The sequence below is a fragment of the Saccostrea echinata genome, unplaced genomic scaffold, assembly GCF_033153115.1.
Source record: "Saccostrea echinata isolate AGI-Se365-2 ecotype Australia unplaced genomic scaffold, CSIRO_AGI_Sech_v1 ptg000004l, whole genome shotgun sequence".
Classification (NCBI taxonomy): Eukaryota; Metazoa; Mollusca; class Bivalvia; order Ostreida; family Ostreidae; genus Saccostrea; species Saccostrea echinata.
Genome location: NW_026889753.1, coordinates 4,385,528 through 4,400,394, shown reverse-complemented (window position 1 = coordinate 4,400,394; position 14,867 = coordinate 4,385,528). Strand labels below are relative to the sequence as shown.

At 34.0% G+C, this 14,867-nt stretch overlaps 1 protein-coding gene across 1 annotated transcript; it reads left to right on the top strand.

Annotated features, from left to right (window-relative positions):
* Positions 1-3,808: 3,808 nt before the first annotated feature.
* LOC133179265 (uncharacterized) lies at positions 3,809-5,194 on the top strand. The gene has a single exon (XM_061314054.1). It carries the CDS (start codon positions 3,809-3,811, stop codon positions 5,192-5,194), a length of 1,386 nt encoding a protein of 461 aa, XP_061170038.1.
* Positions 5,195-14,867: the final 9,673 nt, after the last annotated feature.

The window sequence follows — 14,867 nt, the reverse complement described above, 5'->3', positions numbered from 1 at the left end:
AAATGTCTCGTGCGGTTTGAAGAGGCGGATCTTAAAATTAAGTGAACAATGCGCTCGCCCCAATGGTCGCACCGTCAACATATTAATCTCAATTTTGCGTGAAAATAAACACATCTTACCCAGCTGCCACTTCCTATCATAAATTTGCCTTTGAGAGGTTGACCAGACGACATTTTTTGTTTACAACGGGGCGTTCGATATTGAACGCTCGTATTCGGAATGTTTCGGACATACTCATCTACGTAATACAAACTCGGCGTTCAATAAAACGCCAAGATATTGAAACTGAAATTCTCTAGACTTTTAGTAGGTTTTTATTATAGACTATTTATTAGCTATATAATAAAACAGTCTTATTTGCCTGACAAGGGAGCTCTCTCGTCTTTGAAGTTTTTGGTACTCATCTTTATATATTAATAAACAGTTAGAATCAGTAATAAAATGGTACGGTTTATTTTATTACCGTTTCTCACAAATGTTGATGCCATAGCATTGTGCAATTGATCCTTTTCTTTGTATGAACAAAGTAGCTTCACTGCATAACGTTCAATATGGTCAGTTACATTCTGTTCAAATTTTGTCTGTATATTGCATTCAAGAATTTGAATTAAATATTTCTTTTATTAACAGAAACTTCTAATACTGTGACTGCTTTTGAGAGAAAGGTACGTTTCCATGTACCGTTTAAAATATTCAAGTTCAGAGTTATTTTCGACTCGAATATCAGTATCTCAGCAATGGCGGTTTTAAGACGAATAATGACCCCGGAGAATAATGAACTGGTCATTTTTGGAGGAGACATTTTTCGATGACCCCCGGTCATTATTCGACGTCGAAAAATGACCCTTTTGCCTAGAAAAAGTGGCATCACCCTTAAAATCTGCATACCCTACGTAAAGAAAAAAGTTGAAGATTTTCAAAGAATTAAAGCATTTTCATTATATTATTAATACAGCCGCCAAACACATACACTTGACGTAGACACCCTTCTTCACCCCGAAAAACTCCAGAACTCCTGATCTAGGACCACAAGTTAAAAAAAATGTAAGAAGCACCCTTGCTCATCATAGCTAGGCACTTTGTGTATCTGCTCAACATCAAGGAGCAGACAGGAATATTTAAACTATACATGTATAATCAATAGAGCCCCACCCATACATCAGAACATCTTACCCAGGGGCCATGAAATGCACAGTTCTGAAAAAAAAAAGCACTCTTGCTCATCATTATTACACTAGTCTTAGTTTCTTAGCTTTATAACCAGGAAAAGAAAAGATTTTTTCCAAAGAAACTATGCTTTTTTACTGTATAATCAATAGATTCCTACCTTTTCACCAGAACCCCCGACCCTGAGGTCATGAATTTCTAAACTTAGGAAGAGGCATCCTTGCTTATCATAACCATACACTTAGTTTGTTTAAATAACACCCAGGAGCAGGGAAGAAGAATTTCAAAGAATTAATGCATTTCCACTATATAATCAACAAAGCATCTCCCTAACACAAGAACCCCTGACCCAGGAGCCATGGATTTCACAATTTTGGAATAGACACCCTAACTCACCATAACTATGTACTTAGTTAATCTGTTTAATATCCAGGAGAAGAAAAGAAGATTTTTAAAGAAATAATGCACGTTCACCATATGATCTCTATAGCCCCACCCTTGTACTAAAACCCTGGCCATGTGGTTAGGAATTTCACAATTTTACTAGAGGACTTTACTTATTGCAATCATGTCAACAGTTCAACTGTTTGATATGTCCAGGAGTAAAAAAGATTTTTATAGATAGCACTAATTTTGATGGTTTTAGCCCTACCCCTCAGGCCCCATTGGGGGAAGGACCATGAAATTCACAATTTTGTTCCCCTTTACTCATAAATGCTGAATGCCAAAATTGATGGGAATTGGTTCAGCGGATCTAGAGAAGAAGCTAGAAATATTCAAATGTTAACGGACGACACAGATCGCACAATGCACGAAAACAGACAGCAAAAGGCTACATGAGTGACTCAGATGACCTAAAAAGATTAAGACTTGAATGTTTGCTATTGCAAGCAATAGTATGAAGGGACATTTTGGTATTTACCGCCATTAAGTGATATTACGCATTTGAATAGGAGATATCACCTATTCAATTGGTCATGTTCGTCTCCTATTCACCATATCCACTATTCGAACGGCAGTTTCGTACCTTTGCACGTTAGTTTACTTAGCCAACCGTGAGAATATTCGTTGACAATTTTTTCCCATGACAACTGTGGTCAGTTTTAAAAATCAAAATATTTAATGAATATCTGGAGTTGCTGATCGCATTTCTAAAACGTCTCATTAGGTTTATCCAAGTCATGTCCAAGAAAATGTTCGGACAAAATAATAGGTCTAGCGATAACAGTTTATCGTCCTGACTTGCGTTCTGGACGACAGAATAACAGCTTTAACCAATAGCCACTGGGGCGTATTTATTGTGCAATTTTAATTTTGAGCTTGGAAAAAATAAGTTTGATAGTCGTTATAATGACCTTTTTAGCAAATATAACCTATCATTGGGCCGTATTTTGGCTGACTTGTTTCATACAAATTGTTAGGCCTTTGTTTTTATACTGAATTTGACTACGGATTGTTCGTCTACCTGATCAATAGATAGGGCTCACGGCGGGTGTGATCGGTCAACAGGGGATGCTTACTCCTCCTAGGAACTCATCCCATTTCTGGAATTTCCAGGGGTCCGTGGTTTATGCCCTCTTCACAAAATTGTATTGATTATAGATTTTTTGATATCGCGGCGATCACTGTATGTTTCCTTCGCCTTTTCCAGTCTAATGAAAAGAAACACATGTAATGTTGTTTAAAAAAAATTAAGAGTGTTTGAGTGTTCATTTAGTTTTAATCATAAAAACGCAAGAGTATTACTCGTTGGGACACAAACCTTGGCATCAATCATCTCTTTTCAACTTTGTTTCACTTTGTTGGGATGGGGGTCATTTTTCAACGGGGGCCAATTTCTTATAGGTTGCACATGTAGAAAACTGATCCCCAGGGTTCTTTTTTTTTTTTTTTACAAAAAATCTCATTTTTCTACGGCTAGGGGGTCATTTTTCAATGACCTCCCGGTCATTTTTCTACGGGGGTCAATATTCGTCCTTACAGCGGTTCATACTTTTGTTTTGAGTTTTAATATGACTATATTTATATTATTACCCGAATCAACAGTATATCAAAATCTTAAAATAAGGATCAGGTTGAATTTTTAAGTCACTAAGTAAAGTGATTATGAGATCATAAAAAGAATTACCATAAAAATGTATAAAATTTTTAATACAAGCGCCAAGTCTCTCATTTCCCGTCATCAACGTTTTTGTAAATGTAGGGCCTAGGTCTACTCATTATTGGTGTTAATAAAGAGTAAAAATATCATTTAAAACAAATCATAAAAACAAGGCAGGAATCGAACGTGACGAGCATTTTTATTCCGTTATCAGTTTTGCATTTTTATTTTATGTCCTCAAGGAAGAAAAAAATCGACATGGTTATTCTTTTTCATGCAGACTAAGCATTTTCTCTTAGTATGTTATAATAATAGCATACTTAAGTTAACGGAAAGAAAGTAAAAAAAAATTCAAGACATAAAAGGCACTTTTTTCAGTTGAAAAAATATATTTTGTAACATATTGAAAATGTTTTTCACATGAGAATAAAAACGTTCTGTACTGAATGCCTCTATGATAAAGAATTTACACACGCATTTCCTTCCCCGTAAAAAGTATTTATACAGCAATGATTTTGAATATGTTTAATATACTACACTATGGACTCCGAAGAGGAACCAAGCACATGCAGTATCTGTTTCGATGATTTTCAACAGCCCAAACTTCTCTTATGTCGTCATACATTCTGCAAACCATGCCTTGTCGATTACACAAAGAAAGAGGACGTGGGTGAAATAATCTGTCCATTATGTCGACAGAAGCAGATGTTGGGAAGTAGAGGTTTACATGGTTTATTGGACAATTACTTTGTGCCTTTAAGGACCCCAGAACCACCACCAAATCTACAAGTATGTTGTGAAATTTGTTCTAAGAGGGCAGAACTCTCACAATGCCTTCATTGTTCACTGAAGCTTTGCCATTCGTGTAACTTGGATCATAACATGGCTCTGAAGATATCTGGCGAAAGAGCTGGATGTGAATCAGATTCGCAAGGAAGTGGCTCATCTGATGATGATCGACCCACCTCTCCTCAACATTTTCTGCAATTATCACACCGTTCTTCAAGGACTAAATTAATTGCAGAATTTGTTTCCAGTTTTACAGTGCCTTTCAATGATGAAAATCCGTCATGCATTTTTCCGAATGCCAGAGATACCTGCTTGTTATCAATGGGCTTAGGACCCGAAATTTTAGAATATACACTAAAAGGAAGACGCATAGGTAGAAAAGTTTACAATAAAGGGATTTGTGGAATAACTAAAACATTAGAAAATAAAATTCTCTTTTCCAATGTTTTTGAAGCAGCCATTTTTGAAGTAGCCGACGAGTCCCGAATATCCGTTTTTGCGAAATGCGATTCATACAAACCGACATCATTGTCCGTATTTAAAGATGGAAGAGTAGCGTCCGCCGGAGACGCTTATACCAATGCTGGGCCTCGCAGAAAAAGAACCGTCGATCATGGAGCTTTGCAGATATTTAGCCAAAACGGTAAATTGTTAAAAGAAATAATCAAAGACAGGAATGATTTCTTATTTAAGTTGCCTGTTTGTGTTTCCGTGAATTCACAGAATAATACAGTTTGTGTTGCTGACATTGGTTTGCAACAAGTTCTAATTATGACTGACGAGGGTTATGTTATAAGAAAATACAGAGGACGGACCAGAGGAAGCACTAGCGCTATATGTCTTTCAGGTTCAGTGGTATTGAGTGTGAATACTAGTACGTTTAAGCCAGTGGCTTTGTGTCATGATCAAGATGGAAACCTTGTGATAGCAAATATGTTGGATGAGACTCTCCACCTTCTATTATCAAATGGGGATTTCTTTTGCTACATTTATGCAAAGACTAATAGCTTTCGGCACACAGGCAGTTTGTGTATTGACAGTCAAAGCAGACTGTGGGTAACAGACCATCGGAAGGGAAAAGTGAAAATATTTCAGATTATTTCTTACAAAAACAATCTACAACATGCTCTTCGTTGATTGCAATGTTGTAAGACTCTGCTTTATGCGTAATATGGTAGAGATGTACAGTTTGGAAGAAAGTTCAGTTTAGAACAGTTAAAAGTGAGCAAGATAAATGCCTTCTATAAATTGATGGTTTAATTTTGTTTTTACAAAAAACCTACTCAAGGTGATATTACTGGAAGCAAACTCAATCTAGATCTATTTGTAATTTTACTTTTGCACTGTACGACTGTATGAACCGGTAAATATTTTATATTTCTGCTATGAAATCGCAAACTTCGTTTCTCAAAACACTGCAATGGTATTTTATTGTGGGGTTGTCTTAATTTGGGTGATGTTTTTATGGCAAGAGTGCTTGCTACTTATTAGCAAAACATTGAAATGATCTGACACGAATATGAAACTTTTTCCAAAAAAGAGTTCCAAAAATCAGTGTATAAAAAGCAAAGTACCAATAAAATAAAACATGATTTACGATTGCTTAATTTTTGTGCAGAAGTCTGAGGAAAATAGTACAAAAATGTATATACGATTTGAACTATACCGACCTTTGCAAAAAAAAAAGCCAAGTATTGTTTACAATGTCTTTACCAGTACTGTTTGTAGATAGTTCACTCTGACTCGTAAATCCTACATTGTCACTAGCCTCATTTGTTCAGTTTCTGGGATCGACAGTGGAATCAAATAAATGCTAAGATCTCTAATGATTTTTTAAAAATTAATTTTAGATTGTAGTAGTTATTAATGAATAAGAACTCCATATTGTCTGATTTGTAGTATTTTGCCCTTCACTGATGATTCGTCTGTCAGTCTGTTTGTCTATCAGGCTATCACAAAAAACTTTAACCTTTGTCATAACTTTTGAATGAGAAGAGATAGGGCTTTCATATTTCACGTGTACATGACCTGTGACAAGATTTCCAAATATACTATGATTTTTGACCATGTGACCTTGACGTTTGGCCTACTTTTTAATAATATAAACGTTACGGAACATAAGTCTCTGAAGACTGAAGAAAGTACATACATGTATTATGTATAAAGGGTTAATTTCGTCCCGTGTTTTATTTTCACCCTCTTACATTAACAAAGGATGTGACCCCGTTTTAAGGACATACGCAATGTACCTTATCTACTGATAAATTTTCAAGATATTCTTAATTTCAGATTATAGTGCTGTTCATAGTATGTTCATAGACAAAAAAGATCAGCATGCATTACCAGGGGTTTTAAAAGATATCAATTGATGAAAATTCTTGCATAATTCAAAGAAAAACTTACGAAAATTACTAAATATATATTCTAGATGTTTTGTATGTCCAAACTTGAAGAAGTGTGCAACAGAATATATAGACATAAAATGTAGCACCCATTTCCTTAGAGTATTGGAACTCTTCAACTCCAGGGAAAAAGACAATAAAGTTCAAACTACGTTGCGTATGTCCTTAATTCGCTCAGACATGTGTTAAAGAAATACCTTAGTCTGTGGATTTATAAAACGGGAGCAAAGATTTACCTTAGACTGCATACATTTTGCATCTGTTTTGTTTGACATATACATGTGATTGAATTTATAAAGGTATAATTAAAAACCTTCTTTAAGGTATGTCGCTCGATCTTACACTGGTGACATCAAGGATATTTTGAGAAGTATATTTTAGATAACTACTCAAACAGCATAAATCAAAATTGGAAAGAAAGTTGGGAATTAAAGTGCATATTACCGAGAAACAGTACAATAAATTTGACCTTAAATTATCTTTTATCACTTTAACTTCAATAATATTTTAACAGATCTAATTATAAATAAATATAATCATATTTCATGTAAATTAGTTTAAATAAACCGTATTATTTTTTTAAAAAGTTGCCAATTATTAAATTATTGTAATTTTAAATAATTTGGATTTTAGAGGTTCTGACCAAATTTTTTTCAAAAGATGACGAGTGACACGTACATTCAGACTGAATATTTGATGAATAAAATTGGTAACAAACAGATTTGGTCGGTACATTGATATTTATTTATTTTTAACAATTTGTTGTAATCACAATCTATCAAATGCATTCAGCCTAATTGCATCAAATCATGCAAAACATTAGCAAATTGTCTTAAAAAAAATTTAAGCAGGGAAGTATGTGAGCTGTGTCAGTCTGTTCTACTTAATGCGAAATAATCCCAACAATCCGGACTTCATTAAAAGTAATCATCTCATTAAATGTAGATTTAATTAGAGTCACAGGATTGAGGCTATTCGTGAAATATTACATATAATGCAGGATGTTCCTTGATCTTGCTGACAAATCATGCATCTAGCTTTTATGGATACTTATACATATGGATATGGATACATTATGGATACTTATACATCTATATATATGTAGATTTAAATTTCTATTTGATTTCCTGATTTAAACTTACAGCCTGGTTGTAGAAGGGTACAAAACTTGCTATTACAGTATATAAAAAATGACGAAAGGTTAGTTCTTTTCGCTAAAAGTCATTAAATTATAAAATTATACACAGATCTAACTGAGAGAAGTCTGCTAATAATATAGAGGGATTAGATAGAACTGTTTACGTGTGTTTCACGATATATTCAATTATTTGTAAAATAGCGCCATTTATAAATGAAATATGGAGATAACGACCAGTATTCAAGCTCTAAGTCCATTTAAGCAATACAAATCGGGAGAAGAGCAAACACGGACTTCCAAAAACATCAGAGGTGGAATCAGGTGCCTTGGAGGAGTGAGCATCCCTGCCGATAAATAATGGCATAATGATACCTATGTATGTATTAAGCAAAATGAATATTTTATTCGAACTGCAATAATGGCAACATTAATAAAAACAATCAGGTGTAGCTTTTTCTGAAAACAAAGTGTCCTCCTCCATGTGTCATAAATATATCTAACAAAGAAAATGTAGATTATTTTTTGCGTGTGTTTTGGATACATTTGTATAAAAGGTGAAGATAACTAACAAAGATCAAACTAAAACATCCAGGAAGGAATGCGAATCGTAAACAGGACATAAACATGGACCCATGGAAACATCAGAGGTGGTATCAGGGGCCTAGGAGAAGCATCCCCTGTTGACTGGTCAAACCCTCCATATTGATTAGGTAAACGGAGTAATCCACAGTGGTATAAAAACAACGTCTTAACAATGGCTGGGAAACAAGTCAGTTACAATACAACCCAAACATAGGTTGTACATTTTGTATTTGCAAAAAATGGTCATTTTAGCGACCATTGCATTTGTAAAATGCCAGAATTTAAACGTGATAGCTGATACAACTGTGATATCATTTTTTTTATCAGTAGTCTTCCTTCGTTTAATAAATTGATCGTACCTAAAACATTTCTTGAGTATGGGTGACATAAACAACATATGAAGATTGCATGTGGAATACTACTGCATAAAAAAGAAAAGTTGATGATGGAAAAGCTGAGGTCATCAAGTTTGTTTAGTTGTTAATTTATATAATATAATCAGTAAAATGTCCAAGTATGAAGCAGATGTGACTGACTCTAATTATTGTGTCTTTATTTCTGAGTTCACTCTGGGATGTATTGATTTGACAAAAAGAGTATTCTTTTTTTATGTAGTAGTTTTTGAATAAATTTAGCTTCTTAAGAATATAAAACAGGTCGGAATTAAAGGATCACAATTAGTTCAAATCGTAATTCCAACTGATTGTTGGAAGACCTAGTCTCCAAAACTACATAACATGTAGAAATTGTCAATGAGGAAATCCAACGTCCTTTTAATATCACCTTCAGAGTATGTTTTGTAGAATCAGAAAGATTGATTACAAAGGTGTAAATAAACCAATCGCAAGATATTATAATAACTTGAGGTACTGTGAGCACTGAGCTCACAAAATGATACCACCCGCCTCTCATATGATTATAATGGCAAAGTACATGTTTTTCAATGAGTGTCAGATCAAAAAAGTAAAATAGGAGGTGCACAATGGCACTATGTAATAAAAAAATTCGAAAGTATCATTAAATATTATTCAGTGATATACGAGGAGTTGCGGATAAGAGATTGGTATCCTTCAATATCATAGAAAGAATGCCAGTGTCCATGTTTTGCTATAGGAAATATGTGTCCGATCAAAAAGTAAAATAGAAGTGCACAATGGCACTATGTAACAAAGATTTTGTGAAAGTCTCGTTAAATTTCATTCAGTGGTATAAGAGGAGTGGCGGATAAGAGATGGGTACCCAAAGCGTAACGAACGGACGTACAGACAGACACACCCATCACTATATACCCCCTGCTTTTCAAGCGGGGGGGGGGGGTATAAAAATTTAAGAATTCCATTATGATTGAAAAGCAGTTGTCTATGATGTCATAAAGCCTGTTCTTTAATTTGTCGTGGTGTAATTGGTGTATACAGCACTGAAAAGTCAATTTTTTTTGTCCAATCCCGGATTCATGTAAATCACATTGATTTTTTAAAAGAACACACAAGATTCGATTAACTTAAATGAGTTATTCTATTGTAATTCTTCTCATGTATATAAATAAACACTTAAAAAGATTTTTCATTTTATTTACATGTAGTCTGGTGAATACATGTATCAAAATACGTCTATGTCCTATTAAATTGATTTCAGTCAGTCATGGTAGGAAAAAAGGAAGCGCGCAAATGAAATGTATTTTTAATTAAGAGACATCAGTGTTACATGTTATAACACAGAGAATTTGTCACGAATTATTTGCCTTCTTAATATAGTTACCCTTACGATATAAAAAAGGAAGAAATCAAAATACAGGGAATTCGCAACCAACATTTGTCATTTTTTATCAATTTCTGGTGACTCGTCGCCAAATTAGAAGCAGCGGATAGAAGATACAATTTTTTTTTTCAAAATATTTTTCAGTTATATTCAAATCAATTCGTTCGTAGAAGAACCCTTTAAAGAAGATGGGTGAATAAGGCGTGCAAAAATCACAGATGTTTCGAACTGACAGCTTGATTTTCCATCCTTTTCTGGTATTCCGAGCCTTCCAATGGGGGGGGGGGGGGGTGTCGGAAAATAATGGTATGTTGGAATAACGCCTCCACACTCTCATCTGCAATTTTTAAAACAATTTACAAGGAATTGGTGAAATTAATTGTTCTTTCAAGGTTCATTGCAAGACGCTAGATAGACAATCATAAATATGTCGAATATCCAACTTAAGGCTACTTGATATCTAAGACCGAGAAATAGAAACTGTAGAATGCAAGGTCAGAGAAAACCCTTTGCTAGCAAGGTGCCCTGTAAAGGTATTCAAAGAATTTTAAAAAAAAACACGTTTTATAAAACATTCCATTTTCGAATGTTATCAACGAAAGTAAAAGAAACAGTTGTCAGAAGATAGATTAATCACGAATATCAATATGAATTTTCCTATCAGCATCCTTCACCTCAAGGATGGAAGAGATGCTTCTGCTAGCGATGATACATGACTGACAAGAACTCTTGTAAATGTTCTACCAAACCAAGTAAATGTTCTACCAAGCCTCTTTCTTTACATCTCATGAAAATATCAAGAGTAGTGAAGAAGAATCTTGGGAGGTACTAAACAGCAAATCTGAGAAGGGTGTTAATCAAACGTAGATACTAAAAAACTCCAAAGAAAATTTGAAATAACAACATTTTTCCCAAATCAATAGCATCAAAACGCACGATTTTTCAATACGTTACAAACCATTTCCCTCGATGAATTCAAGACCAGCCAGGATTTATGAGGTCAGGGAAAACTGCTTCTTCATTAAGAACAGATTTCGCAAATTTCCATACCATGTCAATGATTATTTGCAAACTTATCAATTAAAACAAATTCTGATGCTAAACACAATAACTCCAAGTTTGATATTAAAAAAGATCCTTGAGGTTCTCATGGACAATATTTATGTATAGTATGGAGACTAGGTCTTCTTACAATATTTTGGAATTCCCATGGGTACTGTTTCTATGTGGTCATAGTTGGATTTTTCACTTGAGAAAGACATTGATAGTAGACTACTACTTATGATACTCAGTAAACATGATGACTCAACTTTTTTTTATCATAAACTTCCCTTACATATGTAGCAATATACCATTATCACTTGCATCAGGAGTTTATATGTCGTGATTCGATATGCAAGAGCATGCTCTACCTACGAACAGTTTCTTAATCGAGGCAGCTATTGGCAAATAAGTTGATGATACAAGGATATCAAACAGTCTCGTTTAAACTCAACATTTTGTAAATCCTATGTTCGATATAATGACTTAACTTGCAAACGCAATCTATCGCTTGTCAAATGTACTGACGCATTTCATACCAGTTTTTGAACCATTATTGTTACACTAAATTGTCTACGAATTTTTTCCGCTTACCACATCATGACAAGGAACACAGGGGATGCTTACTTCTCCATGGCACTTCATCCAACTGCAGTTTTCAGAGGTTCCTGTTGACTTTGTTTACCATTTGTGTCATTTCAATGGATTTTTGAGCATGATCACTGTTTGTAAGATTCCACTTTCATTTCTCATTGACAATACCTATGTAGTTTTTGGAGACAAAGTTTTCAACAATCTGTTGGAATTGCCATCGGTACGTACTGTGCCCCGTTATAAGAGACCTGTTTTTGTACTTTTATGAAGTAGAATTTATCTCAAGACAACATGAAAAGAAGAAGTCTCTTGCTGTTGCTTTCAATTCAACATTAAGATATATCAACGATATTTTACATGTATCTAATAACAATATTTATTTTCATTCCTACATTGAAACATGGAGATAACGAACACTAATCAAGCTCAAGAGTCCATTAAAACAATACGAATCGGGATCAGAGCAAACATGGACCTCTAAAAGCATCAAAGGCGAGCTCAAGTGCCATGGAGAAATAAGCATCCTTTGTCGACCTGTCACATCCGCAGGGTGCTCCTTGTCATGATTAGGCAAACGAAAAAATCTGTAGACAATTTAGTTATGGACTAAATATATTAGCATTAAAAACGTCAGTCAGCATTTGACATGACAGATTGTATTTGCTGATAAAGTCATTGTATCGACCATAGATCTTGCAAAATGATGACTTTAAATGAGACTGTTATCCTTAATTCATCAACTTGTTGCTTAATAGCTAACGTCATTTTAAAAATTGATCGTACATAGAGCATGCTCTTGCTTATCGACTTAATGATAGATTGTATTTGCTGACAAGGTATTTGTATCGACCATTGAACTTGCGAAATGTTATCTTCAGACGAGAAAATTTCATCAATTTGTTTGTCAAAATAGTTTGAATATATTTCATTAATACACGACAAAAGTTTTAGTTTTCTTAACTATTAAGGATAAAGTTTGCTTTATGAAAGTGCTAAGATGTATCTATCAAACGCGTCCCGAAATTTGTAATCTCATAATTTCCAGATAAAATAAGTTTTATTTTATTTCCGATTGAGATGCTATAGCAACATATAAATCATGATATTATACCGGAAACTTGAGAAAATATTAACTTCAAATCTGTGTCCAAGCACCTTTAACTCAATACTCAAAAATATGTAGATAACGAATACTATTCAAGTTCAAAGTCCATTTAAAAATACAAATCGGGAGCAGAGCAAGCAAGGACCTCCAAAACATGAGAGACGGGATCACCAAAACATCAGAGACGGGATCAGGTGCCAAGGAGGGGTAAGCATCCCTTGCCTACCGGTCACACTCACCGTGTGCTCCTTGTCATGATCGGGTAAACGGAAAAATTTCACTGTGTAAATAATAACCTAAAAATTATTACGGAAAATATCAGTCAGCATTTGACTTAATGATAGATTGTATTTGCTGATAAAGTCATTGTATCGACCACATAACTTGCCAAATAATGACATTAAAAGAGACTGTTGGTATCCTTGTTTCATCAACTTGTTGATAAAGAGCTTGCCTCGTTTTAAAAATTGATCGTGCGTAGAGCATTCTCTTGAGTATCGAATCAACTGGAGATAAGGATATATTGCTTCATGAATAAGGAAAGTTGACGATAGAAAAAGTTAAGTCATCACATTTATCAAAAAGTTTAGTTGTTAGGAAACCATTAACATTTTTTTGTAGTAAAATACCCATATAAAACAGATATATCAGACTCCGTGGTGTCTTTTATTTCAAGTTCACTGGGATATATCGAATCGACATATGAATGGAAGTAACTATTGTTAATTGATAATAGGTCGTCGATGTATCTAAATGTCAATTTGAAGGCCACAGCAAGTGATTTCTTCTTCTCATGTGGAAGCTTTTAAATACATTCTGCTTCATATGAATACAAAATAGGTCTACTTTTAACGGGACGCAATTGGTAAACATGGAAATTCCAACAGATTGTTGAAAGACCTGATTTCCAAAAACTACATAGATATTGTCAAACAGAAACTCAAGCATCTTTTTAATATCAACTTCAGAGAACTTGTGTGTACAATCAGAATCAGAATGTTTTTAACAAAATAATTTTTCAAATGACTAATGAAAAGGTGAATATATTTACGAGTTCCATTTTTATTGGAAAAAAGCAACTGTCTATGATGTCAAAAACCCTGGACTGTAATTTTTTCATGGGGAGTGATTGTAAAATGTGTTGAAAAGTCGTACGTTTTAATGTTATTGATTTGATAAAATTTTGAGATTTCAAATTAATGTTCTAAAAGTTTCTTTAAAGTTTTCAAGTATCCATATCTGATTTACACCACTTCTTGAATATATACTGTTATATACTGTAAATTGGCAAATAATCACGATGGTTTTAATTTCACTATGTTCGCGATTTTTCCGCGAAATTAAACCCATTGTGAATGCAATCATTAATTTTTAAAAACGTTTAAATGCTTATACGAAATATAAATTTATTTCTTGCAGCGTGAAATTAAAACCATCGCGATTGGTACTCTTTGTGAAATCGTGAAATTTTAACACCGTGGAATTAAATCAACTTATAGTTGTACTCCTGAGGTTTCTCCTTCACTGTTGTAAATATTTCAGTGAGGAGTAAAGAAAGAGGCTCGGTAAAACATTTACTGGAACCCGGTGTATATCTTTGTTTGTATGATTTTTATGGAAATTTGGAATTCAGTATAGGCATGGTAATTCTACTTCATTTTGATTGTTGGGAATATCAAAAATATTTAAAACTTTTAAATTTATTTTTTTATATACTCAGTAAAAATTGTTAAAACGGATATATTTATTGCATTCCCTCTCAGATTGGTCTCTCTTGTTATCTCAATTTTGAAAGAGAAGGCAGATTTGCTAATCATAACTATGCACGTAATTTGATTGTTTGCTTAATAATCAGGAGGAGAGATGAAGTTTTTCAAAGAATTTATAGTTTCACGATAATATGATCATTGGAGTCACGCTAATTTTTACCCCTGACATTGGTGCAACAAATTTAAAAATTTTGAAAGAGGCACCCTTGCTCATCATAATCAGACAGTTAGTTTTTCTTCTTTATATACAGGGGAATAGAAGACGAATTTTAGAGCATTTACACATTTTCACTAAATGATCATTACAGCCCAGCCCTTACTCCTTAACCCTTGACCCTGGGCCCACAAATTTCACAATTTTTGAAGCGGCTCCCTTGCTTGTCAAACAGGTACCTAGATTATCCTCTAAAAATAGATGGGG